General features: G+C 47.9%; 1 protein-coding gene across 1 annotated transcript; it reads left to right on the forward strand.

The window, feature by feature from the left end:
- The first annotated feature begins 10,415 nt into the window (after positions 1-10,415).
- Positions 10,416-11,291, forward strand: LOC123040826 (antifungal protein ginkbilobin-like protein). Its single transcript, XM_044463572.1, has one exon. The coding sequence runs from the start codon at positions 10,551-10,553 to the stop codon at positions 10,971-10,973; it is 423 nt and encodes a 140-aa protein (XP_044319507.1). The 5' UTR covers positions 10,416-10,550; the 3' UTR covers positions 10,974-11,291.
- The last annotated feature ends 962 nt before the right edge of the window (positions 11,292-12,253 follow it).

Here is a 12,253-nt window from a genome sequence, read left to right on the forward strand (position 1 = left end):
GCATTTGGGAGCCAACATGGGTATCCAGATCCCGCTGTTGGTTATTGCCCGAGAACCATCTCGGTCATGTCTACGTGTCTCCCGAACCCGTAGGGTCTACACACTTAAGGTTCGGTGACGCTAGGGTTGTATGAATATGAGTATGCAGCATACCTAATGTTGTTCGGAGTCCCGGATGAGATCCCGGACGTCATGAGGAGTTTCGGAATGGTCCGGAGGTAAAGAATTATATATAGGAACTGGTATTTCGGCCATCGGGAAAGTTTCGGGGTCACCCAGTATTGTACCCGGACCACCGGAAGGGTCCTAGGGGTCCACCGGGTGGGGCCACCCATCCCGGAGGGCCCCATGGGCTGAAGTGGGAGGGGAACCATCCCATAGTGGGCTGGTGCGCCCCCCTAGGCCCACCCCCTGCGCCTAGGGTTGAAACCCTAGGGTGGGGGGGCGCACCACATGCCTTGGGGGGCACTCCACCCCCCCTGGCCGCCGCCCCCTTGGGAGATTGGATCTCCCAGGGCTGGCGCCCCCCCCCCCCCCTGGGGGCCTATATAAAGGAGGGCAGGGGGAGGGCAGCTGCACCCTGTGCATTGGCGCCTCCCTCCCCCTGCTACACCTCGTCCTCCTCCCGCAGCAGCTTGGCGAAGCCCTGCCGGAGTTCTGCTGCATCCACCACCACGCCGTCGTGCTGCTGGATCATCATCAACCTCTCCTTCCCCCTTGCTGGATCAAGAAGGAGGAGACGTCTCCCGTCCCGTACGTGTGTTGAACGCGGAGGTGCTGTCCGTTCAGCACTTGGTCATCGGTGATCTGAATCACGGCGAGTACGACTCCATCATCACCATCCCCTTGAACGCTTCCGCTCGCGATCTACAAGTGGTATGTAGATGCAATCTCTCTCCCATGACTCGTTGCTTAGATGAACTCATAGATGGATCTTGGTGAAACCGTAGGAAAATTTTTAATTTTCTGCAATGTTCCCCAACATGCGGATCATTCTTTGTCTCCTTTATTTCTTAATGAGCTATCTGTGAAGATCGAATCCTGCAATCTCCCGATGGTTATCGGGAGAGACTTTAATCTTCTGCGGTGTCCTTCTGATAAAAGTAATGATATCTTCTCCTGGCCTCTAGCTAATGCCTTTAACGACTTTATCAATGTCAATGCTATTCGTGAGCTTCCCCGGGGCGGTGCCCGCTATACCTGGTCCAATCATCAGGCTAACCCTATTAGATATGTGCTCGATAGAGTCTTCATATGTCCCAGGTGGGATTCCATGTTCCCTAGGGCCTCCCTCGGCGCCAAATGCATAGTTGGATCTGACCATACCCCGTTAATTCTTGACGATGGCTCTATCAGCCTTAGGCCTCCGGCTACATTTCAATTTGATGCCTCTTGGTTGTCTGTTGATGGTTTTATCGAGATGGTGGCCTCGAAGATATCCCTCCTTCTTTCCTCCAACTCTCGCTCTTTTGGGCCTCTGGATGATTGGCACTCGTGCTCCTACAACCTTCGTAAATTCCTTAGAGGCTGTCTCGTAACCGTGCAGCGGAGGATCGTCGTACCAAATCATTCCTTGAGGATCATATTTCGTCTCTTGATCGCACGGTCGACTCTATTGGGCTTTCTGATGATGGATGGGCGGTTCGATATAACCTTGAGGCCGCCTTAATGCAGTTCACCACCAGGCTGAGGTTTATTGGCGCCAATGGGGCACTCTCAACTGGACTCTAAAAGGTGACTCCCCACGGCCTATTTCTTTGCGATTGCGAACGGTAGGAGAAGGCGCTGTGGTATCAACAGCCTGATGATTAATGGTGTGCGATATTCGGATCAGTCGGCTATTATGGCTCATGTGGTGGACTTCTTCTCTTCGCTGTTGGGGGCTAAGCCTCAATCGGGCTTCTCCATCTCCCTTCCCTTTGGAACATAGGATTTAAAATCTCGCCCGAGGAGAATGCCTCCTTGATGATCCCTCTTTCTGATCAGGAAATCTGGGATGTAGTTAATTCCTCTAACCCTAATGCTAACTCTGGGCCAGACGGCTTCTCTATTCCTTTCTTTCGGAAATTCTGGCCTCAGTTGAAACAGCTGGTTTGTAAAGTCATCCAGGGTTTTTGTCTTGGTAGTGTCGATATCGCCCGCCTGAATTACGCTGTGATCTCCCTGATCCCCAAGTTTAAGGGTGCCGATTTAATCTCTCAATTCCGTCCTATTGCTTTGATTAATAACTTCGCCAAATTTCCGGCTAAGGGTTTTGCGAATCGATTGTCGCCGGTTGCGCATAGAGTTATTAGCCCCTTCCAATCTGCTTTCATCAAAGGTTGTTTCATTCTAGATGGTATCTTATCTTTGCACGAGATTGTTCACGACCTTCACTCTCGGAGATCTAAAGCGATTATCCTTAAGTTAGATTTTGAGAAAGCTTATGACTCGGTTAGCTGGACCTTCCTCAAATAGGTCCTGCTTGCAAAAGGCTTCGACGGAGCTTATGTTCATCGTGTCATGCAGTTGGTCTCGGGTGGTCATACTGCCATTTCTGTAAATGGGTTCATTAGCAACTTCTTCGCCAATGGCAGGGGCCTCCGCCAAGGGGATCCTGCCTCCCATGTTCTTTTTAATTTTGTGGCCGATGCCTTTTCGTGCATGCTCACTAGGGCGGCCCGTTGTGGTCACATCTCTCCAGTGGTCTCCCATCTTCTACCGGAGGGGGTATCCCACTTGCAATATGCTGATGACACAATTATCTTGGTGGAGCTAGACGACACATGTATTGCCAACCTTAAATTCATCCTGCTTTGTTTCGAAGCTGTATCGGGTCTTAAGATTAATTTCTCTAAAAGTGAGGTCCTAGTGACGGGTGTTGATGATGCGGAAGCCTTGCGGGTGGCCAGGCTTCTTAACTGCTCCTTGGGTTCCTTCCCCTTTAAATATTTAGGTCTCCCTCTTTCTCCTGTCTTGCTCCATGCTAAGGACTTTTCTCCGGCGGTCGCTAAAGTGGGAAAGAGGGTGCTCCCCTGGAGGGGGAGATACAATACCAATGTTGGCAAAGTTGCTCTAATTAACTCGTGCTTATCCTCTCTCCCTATGTTTCTTATGGGCTTCTATCTTCTTTCGGCTGGCGTGCATGCTGGCTTCGACAAACATAGGGGAGCCTTTTATTGGAATTCCGCGGATAATAAACGGAAATATAGGCTGGTCAAGTGGCAATATATGTGTAAGCCTAAAAACCTTGGGGGGTTAGGCATTATTAATACTCAGGTGATGAACAAATGTTTGCTTATTAAGTGGTGGTGGAAAATTATGACTAGTGGGGCCGATTCCCTTTGGTTTTCGATTCTTAAGGCTAAATACTTCCCACACTCTAGCCCGATGTTTGCCACCGCTCGTCGTGGATCTCAATTCTGGAAATCCCTTGTCAAAGTCAGGCCTACCTTCCTGGAACATGTTAAATTTACCGTTGGTAATGGGACGGCGGTCCGCTTCTGGTTGGACTGGTGGTCTGGGGATGCCCCCCTAGTTGTTAGTTTTCCGGTTTTGTTTTCGTATTGCCCTAAACCTGATATCTCCATTGTGGAGGTGGCGACTAATAACTGGGATCTGGCTTTCCGTCGGTTCCTGTCTCCTGAAGAGTTGGAAGACTGGCAAAGTCTCTCTGCCCTCTTCCCCGTGCTCTCGGAGACGTCTGACGCTGTGGTTTGGCCGCATACGGCCTCTGGCAGATTTTTGGTTAAGTCGTTGTACTAGGCTTATCGGTGGTACCCTTTCAAGCAGATTTTCTTGTGTCTGGAAGTCCAAAGTCCCTCCTAAGATTAAAATTTTCCTGTGGCAAGCCTTTCGTGGCCGCCTCCCCGCGGCTGACCAGATTAAAAAGCGCAATGGGCCAGGCTCGGAGTTCTGTCATCTTTGTGGTGCCTTGGAGAACTCGGATCACATTTTTTTCAATTGCGTGCTGGCTAAGTTGGTTTGGAGTTGTGTCAGATCTTGGCTACAGGTTTCTTGGAACCCTTCCTCATTCTCCGATCTTCGAAACCTAGCCAAAGTTTTGGTTGGGATTACCAAGAGGGTGTTCTGGGTCGGCCTGGGAGCCTTATGCTGGGCTCTTTGGACTATTAGGAACAAATTTACTATTAAACATATCTTCCCATCTAAGCCTGTTGGCGTTCTTTTCAAATCATCTATACTATTGCAGCAGTGGAGATCATTGACTAAGGATGAAGATCGGGATGCCCTGGACTTGCTCATCGCCAAAATTCGGGCTTCGGCATCCCACATCTCTGGGCTGGACCCCGTCGTCTAATCAGGGTGGAGCTTATTGCGTAGTTTGGTTCTATCTTCTCCCTTCCGGCCTGCGCGCCGTGTATGGCAGGTTGCCTGTAGCCCCTCTTCGTTTGCTGGTCCAAAACTATTTGCTCGGTGTACTGTACTGCGATGTTTCGCTAGTTGGCTTCGTTCTTGTTCGGTTATGTGACGCTGCCATGTGGCTTTATTTATAAAGTCGGGCTATGGCCTTTTCTCTAAAAATGCTTATACATAGAAGTTTAGCAGTAGCGTTTGTTTGGGACAAACTCTACTAGTAATTTGCAGTAGCACTGGTTACCAAGCGCGCTACTGGTACTGGTTAGCAGTAGCGTTGTTTAGGATGTGCCGCGCTAGTGGTACATGTGCCGCAGGGCCCAGAACGGAAGCCCACTTAGTTGTAGTGTTTCCTGACCACCAACGCTACAGGTAGTGGTCTTAGCAGTAGCGTCGGCCCATACCCAGCGCTACTACTTTACCAAAAGAAAACCTCCCCCCCTCCCCCGCGCACCCCTCACTTCGATCGATCCCCTCCGGCCGCCGCCGCCGCGGTTAGGGTTCCGCCCGCCGCCGCCACCGCGCGGCACCTCCCACCGCAGGTAATGCTCCTCTCCCCTCTCGCCGCCCCGGTCTGTCGCCACCCGCGCACTGTCGCCGCCCGCGCACTATCGCCGGCCGCCTACCCACTCCCCCTACTTCCCCCTAACTCCGCCGCTGCTCCCAGTCCCCCTTCTGTCCCCCAACCTCCTCCGCCACCCCCACTCGGATAATGGGGCCGTGGAGGGGGATGCGCTGGCCGGGGTGACTTGCACGTAGGGGTTGCCGGCTCTGTTGCTGGCCGCCGTGACGGCGACGGCCGTGGAGTGCGGTGAGGAGAGAGACGTTGAGAGTGCGATGACTAGCATTAAAGTTTATCGATGCTAGTTTGCTATGTTGGTTTGCATGTTGAGCTTGATGATCATCCCATGCTAAGTTGTCACATGTGGTTGTTAGATCCATCGATCTTGTTTAATTAGTACTGATGCTAGCTTGTTGACTGATCCAAGTTTTTAGGGATTATAGCTAGCATACCGATGCTCTGCTTTAGTTGTGGTTATTGTGTTCCTCACAGTAGTTGTTTTTATGCTATATTGAAGTTGGTGTACCAGTTACGTTGTGATGTTTGATAGCACACTAGGTGTTCCTCCGGTATGCGGGAGTTGCATAATCTCATAGTCATAGGAACATGTATAAGTCATGAAGAAAGCAATAGCAATAAACTAACGATCATAGTGCTAAGCTAATGGATGGGTCTTGTCCATCACATCATTCTCTAATGATGTGATCCCGTTCATCAAATGACAACACATGTCCATGGCTAGGAAACTTAACCATCTTTGATAAACGAACTAGTCAAGTAGAGGCATACTAGGGACGCTCTGTTTGTCTATGTATCCACACATGTACTATGTTTCCGGTTAATATAATTCTAGCATGAATAATAAACATTTATCATGATATAAGGAAATATAAATAACAACTTTATTATTGCCTCTACGGCATATTTTCTTCACAATCTATATGGGAAGCAAGTTAATACACTAGGTAAGGAAGAGCAAACAAGCTATCAAGCAAACAATAAGAGTAAAGGTGTAGGAATGGATAAACCACAAAAGTTAAACATGTCAATGTATCCCAAGTTCACATTTCTTTGGGGAGTGCTAATCTAGGTTGGAGAGGTGCAACGAATTAGCCACAAATCGCTTGTGATTGGTATTGAAGGCGACCACCGAATATTTACAAACTCACTGGAGCAAAAAAAACACACAAGGAAGCTTCCTGTCTTTGACTCCTACCGCCTAGGAGTCCTAGATCTCTAAGCAATAAGTTTACTATGAAAAATTATGGAGATATTAAATTGGTTAGGTCCAAGTGTAAATTGTTTGAATCTCTTTCCATCCTCAAAGTTTAGTAAAGTTTGAGTGGAGTGATGAAGATCAATCGAGCTTTAAGGTTTGTCAATGGTGGAGAAGCTCGGATGTACGATTATGACTAGAGGTTGAATATGGGTAAGTATACATACCTCCACACCAAATCTGACCGTTGACACCCTGTGGACATGGGCTAAATGGCCACCGGAGACAAAACCATATACGTAAGGGACCCTAGGTCGACACGGGGGCCCAGGGGACCCAGGCTATCTAGAGTAAAATATCTACCCGTAGAACCTGTTAGGTTGTGTCGAATATTGTGTACAAAGTAGATTACAGTTGAACTTGTAGTTGTATTGTGTTTAGATAGAATATGGAGTGGTGTCCAAGTAGGACACTTGTATCCTAGGCCTATCATATGTAGTGAGGGTAGACACACGATGTAACCTATGCCAACATAATAGCACATGAACGCAGGGGAAGCCAGCGGCATGTGCCGGCGTCCGGGGTGACCGGGTGCGCTATTGTAGCGGTATCATGAGGAAGAGCGCCCATAGTCAGGCCCCGGGGATGTAGCCATATCCGTGAACCTCGTTAACGAATCTTGATGTCATGCCTCGTGTGATTGCTTGGTCCTTGGATGATCGACTATGCGTCTCGGATTAATATTCTAACAAGTGGTATCATGAGCAAGATTTAAAAGGCCCGGGAGGCGGTCGAGTTGATCTGAAGGGAGGACCAAGTCCTTGTGTGGACGCGGCGAGAGGCAGATCAATTCGGCGAGGAAAAACAAATCCACCATGTTGTCATCCATTGGAAATAGCAGAAGACGAAGCAAAGCTTAGCATTCGAATTTTGTGCCAGGGAGCGCTACACACGTGAAGACCGGAAAGATTTTTGGTTGGAATTTCTCTTAGTACATAAGGGTGTACCACGTCAGGTTTTGGTTGTGTACTTGGACATCACGTGAGGAAAGCTCGGATAACTTCTCGCAGGGCCGTATAAAGAATCATGCCGCCAACGAGTACCAGATTTGAGGTGGAGAAGTTCGATGAGACTAGAAACCTTGGGTTATGGCACACAAGAATGAAAGTTTTTGTTGACACAATAGGGATGGTTGAATTCGTTGCGGCAATTCATGTTAGCTAAGATGGAATTATCATGTGATGGGTCAGGATTTGCGGAAGAGGATTTGGGAGCCTCGAGCGTGTCATACAACTAGACAAGTTCGGCTGGGTCGGACTAGACAGTCTGACGGATTGACGTGAGTCGGTTGATAAAGAAGATGGTGGTGGGATTGATGACGATGACATAGGAGCGTGATGCTAATGGTGACCGATTTCTGCGGCGTGCAAACGCGTGGCGCAGGCCCGAGTGCTTGTGTGACTTCAACAAGACTATGGTGCGGGGTTGATTCAAGACGGTGCACATGGGAGCTTGATGTCGACGAGGCGCGGGGTGGACTGATCATCTACCATGGAGTCATGTTGAAGGTGGAGCTGGATTGAGGGGCTACAGTGTAAGGATCTAGAGAATTGAAGCCTATTTCAGCAAGGAAAAAGCGAGTGACACGTAATTCGGACTGGAGCCTAGTGGTCTAATGGAAGCGTGAAACTCGTCATCGGTCGGCGATGATCGATGGTACTCTACAGTGGGGGTTGAGTGGTGTGGCTTTGCGACCCTTGAGACTCGACGGGGATAGCAGAGGATCAACACGGTAATAGCGGCGAGGCGTGCGGTATGCACGGGACATGGAGACGGGCCAGGCCTCTGATGGTCATACATGTGGTGAGACAAATGCGAATGGGGGTAGACACGCGATGTAACCTATGTCAACATAATAGCATAGGAACGCAGGGGAAGCCGGTGCCATGTGCCGGCGTACAGGGCGATTGGGTGCGGTATTATAGCGGTATCACGGGGACTATAGCCAGGCCCCGGGATGTAGCCATATCGGTGAATCTCGTTAACAAATCTCGATGTCGTACCTCGTGTGATTGCTTGATTCTCGGATGATCGACTGTGCACCTCGGATTAATATTCTAACCGGGGGTCGAAGAACCTCAGCCCGTCCAGTGAGATAGGCACGGGGTAGAGGGGGGCCTCGAGCATGGAGTCCGGTGGCTTGGGGACCCATGTTATCTAGAGAGTATTCTATGGACCCCGGGGACCCATGGGTCCTAGCAACAGACTGTTTTGGCTAGAATTTTAACCAATATTTGAAGTAAATATGGTGATGGTTGAGTATAAGTTTTGCTTGATCCCCAAGCTTACGCAATCACATCAACCCCACTTAAGAATGTGGTTTTCCTATGACTAAAAAAAACATTCGACTCTTCAGATAACCGGCACCTTTTTGGGTGTTTTAGGCGCGCGGGGTGTCAACGAACTCCACAGTATATCATCGGGAGACCAATGTCCTGAGTGTGGCACCCAGCTCAACGAGTCGGTCGCCCCATGTCCAGCCCAGAGATAAATGTCTTTCTGGAACACGGTATACAACTTGATACAGAATGACACCATGATTTATTGAAATACTAGGGGAGGAGTCTTATCTTACAATACTCTTGCGAGTCAAGGGGGCACTACTGGTGCGGTAGTACTATATATGCACATTATTCCTCGAACCACTCGACCTCGGTCTACTCGTAGCGGAAGGGGTATAACACAGCAGAATAGCATGACAATGGAGGGACTCAATCCAAAGGGACACTACTAAGACACATCCTAGTTCACATACTCAGGATCCTCGAGGTATCCAGCTACGACATCTCCTGCATCTGGATGATAAGTTAGGTTAGTACTTTGAATGTACTCACAAACTCACAAACAGTCCAGAAGCAAGAAAGCAAGCAAGAACATGACAATTTAACATGAAACAGGTTAAAGTTATACACAATAAGTAAAAGAAATCAACTGTAATGAAATAAATATGGCTTGCTCGTTTAAGGTCCCATGGACCATCTCCCGGCATGATCCCCGACGGTTTACTTCTCATGACCACCTCGTGATCAACTCGGCTCTTTCTAGTATCAATTGTTCCAACTTTTCCCTTTTAGTTTCCTTTATTCATGGCTTTGATCAAATAGTGTGACTTAATACAAATGGTTCCCACTATCGGGGACTCGGCTATTCGAATAGATTTTTACACTCTGCAGAGATTGTACACTTTACCCACACCATATACAATGATGAGTCTTATTTTTACTCTCCTCTAGTCTTAGTTTAAATTGATATATTTCATAAAAAAATGAGATATTCGCTCCGATATTGCCACCAATGACTAATAAATGCATAAGATTCTAAAAATCCTTTTTTTCCACAGGAAATGGGCTATTTATGAATGAAATCAAGCCAGGACATGAAAAGGAGAAAAGGAGGAGATAGGAGAAATCAAGTGGAGCCGCAACCAGAAGAAATAGAGTAAATGACAGTGTATCATGCGACTGCGACCGCTCACATGAGCGGTTGTATGGCATGGAAACTGATGCTTGTCATCCACTTGGACAAGTTTTATAAAGGGGTGAAGGCCGAAATGTCAACAAAATAACCGTGAGAGGAGCCACAAAACAGAGTCATCTTCACCCCATCTTCATCAACCCTAACCACCGCCATTTTCCATCTCCATCTTCACCACAGTTCATCCTCCTCTAGTCATACTTGTAATCGTGTCTCACACACGACATCCATTGTAAGACATATTATCAATAATCTACCTTCATGATTTGTTCTATGATGTGTTCTTTTATAATATGATCTCCATGTGTGAGTAGTTCGATAAGGTATGAGTCGTGGCAAAAGCGTTGCAACCAATAGATGTATCAGCCCTTTTTCTTTGAATGTATTTGTGACAATTTAAGTTTTATTTGGCTTGTAAACTATGATATTTTTATTTAATTGTAAACTATTTATTTTTGTGATGTAATATTTATGTGATTTAGACTTTAGGCAACGTTAAGATTTGTATGCAAAAATTATGTACAAATCTGACATACCGGCCAGGAATGAAATGCATCGGTCAGGGCAGAGCCGGACTTAGCCTTACCAGCCAATCCAAACGGATAAAAAAAATCAAATCCAGGTCCGTTTGAGCGTTGGAGTTGCCCTAATACGATACGATAGGCACCTGGCACATCACATGCATCGCTCACATCGTAATGCAAGCAGACAAGCATACAAACAAGCGGGCTAGCAGTCTCCGTGAAAACGACCATCGGCCGGCCGGCCTCAGCCTGTCCGTCCTATCTTCTTCCCACTCATAGATACCGTTGTTCCCAAAGCTCACAGCGCCACCAACAACCACACACCACCCTACTACACCCGTAGCCCAAGATCGGAGGCGCCATGGCGCCCTCACGCAGAGCGGACCGGCTCCTCTTCCTCCCCCTCGCGCTGCTGCACCTCCTCTCCTCCTGCCCGCACACCGCCAGCGGCGCGCCCAACACGGCACCGCTCTCCGTGATCTGCAACGGCGCGGTGTACGGCGCCGGGGACCCCTTCGCGGAGAGCCTCGCCTACGTGCTGGCCGTCCTGCTGGCCGCCACGCCGCAGTCCCGCTCCCGCGACGCCTACAGCATCTCCCCGTACCCGAACGCGTTCGCCTACGGCCACGCCGTGTGCCGCGCCGGTCTGTCGGGCGCGGACTGCGCGAGCTGCCTCGGCTCCGCCGTCAGCCAGATGAACGCCACCTGCAGCCACGCCGTCGGCGCGAGGGCCGTGCTCGTGGACTGCAGCGTGCGGTACGAGCAGTACGCCTTCGTGGCTTAGCTACCGCCCGGCCGGCCGGCCGGCCGGCGTCCTGTGTTGGTACGTCCGCCTAGGTTTGTGTAGCCTATGGTTTGGCTGATGGAAATTTGGGCTGCCGATTCAGTTTAAGATTCTACGGTGAAACATGTGTTGTTCCGTTTTGCTCTGCACACATGTGTTCTAGTTTTTGTGTCCCAATTTGTATTGTGTTGTTTTTTTTCTCAAAAAAAATATATTATCTCCTCCCACCCTCTAAACATGTAAGGCAAGGCCCAAAATTTTATGAGCAGGGTACGAGTAATGCTAGAGCTATAGGCTTGTTTTACATGGTTTATTGTACATGCTGATGTGGAGCAAACTGATTGGCTTAGGATTAGCAGCAGGGCCCCCACCCCCTGAAATCAGGGGGGGCGAGCGAATTAGCGAGAAGGGGTCCGTAACGGACTTGTAAAACCCCTGTACGTCTAGGATTATCGGCAGGGTACACTAAATGACCAATAAAGATGGGATGTAAAACAGTATGACTAAGTCATCATCCTCCCATAGCAAATGTTTTTTTTTTTGAAAAAAACTTTAGATCTATTCATTAAACAACATGGTAGTACAAGAACACTAAAAGCAACACTCCAGGTTCATAGACCATCTAATGATGAACCGAAGGCGTGCCTCCGTCATTATCCCTCCCTCACCGAAGCGAGGCAAACTGTGACATCCCTAGTCTTGTAATGGCCTAAGTTAGCTATTCTTGAATGCATCATGTTCAAATTTCTCTTGAACATGAAATGGTGAATGATCAAACCCTAGCACCACATTAATAAAATAGGTTCATCTAAAATATTTTTAATTGAACCTAAAATGCCCTTGAAAAATGTTAATGATTTAAGGTAAAAGGTAAAACCCTTAACCAGAGATTATGCACATTTTTGCATGGCATTTAGGAACTTTTGAATTGACCTATATTGTATTTGAGTTAGAGCTAATTAATCCTAAAGAATAGTTTTATAGCTCCAAATAATTTGAAACTTGGTGAGGGCCTTTGGAATAGTTCAGTTAGTGCCTACAAAAAGTTTCAGTTTTTTCAAAAATGATTTGGTTTGAAAATCAAATCAAACAAATTACAGAAAATAGAAAACAGAAAGAAAAATAAGAAAAGAGAGAGAGAGAGAGAGAGAGAGAGGGAGGTTGCAATGGTAAATGTCTGCAAACAAGAAGTATGTGGCGATGGACATTTTCTGATAGCTAGTTATTTGTTTTCACAAGTTCTTTATTTTTCCGTGGCAACGCATGGGCAGTTACCTAGT

The sequence above is a fragment of the Triticum aestivum genome, chromosome 2B (assembly GCF_018294505.1).
Source record: "Triticum aestivum cultivar Chinese Spring chromosome 2B, IWGSC CS RefSeq v2.1, whole genome shotgun sequence".
Classification (NCBI taxonomy): domain Eukaryota; kingdom Viridiplantae; phylum Streptophyta; class Magnoliopsida; order Poales; family Poaceae; genus Triticum; species Triticum aestivum.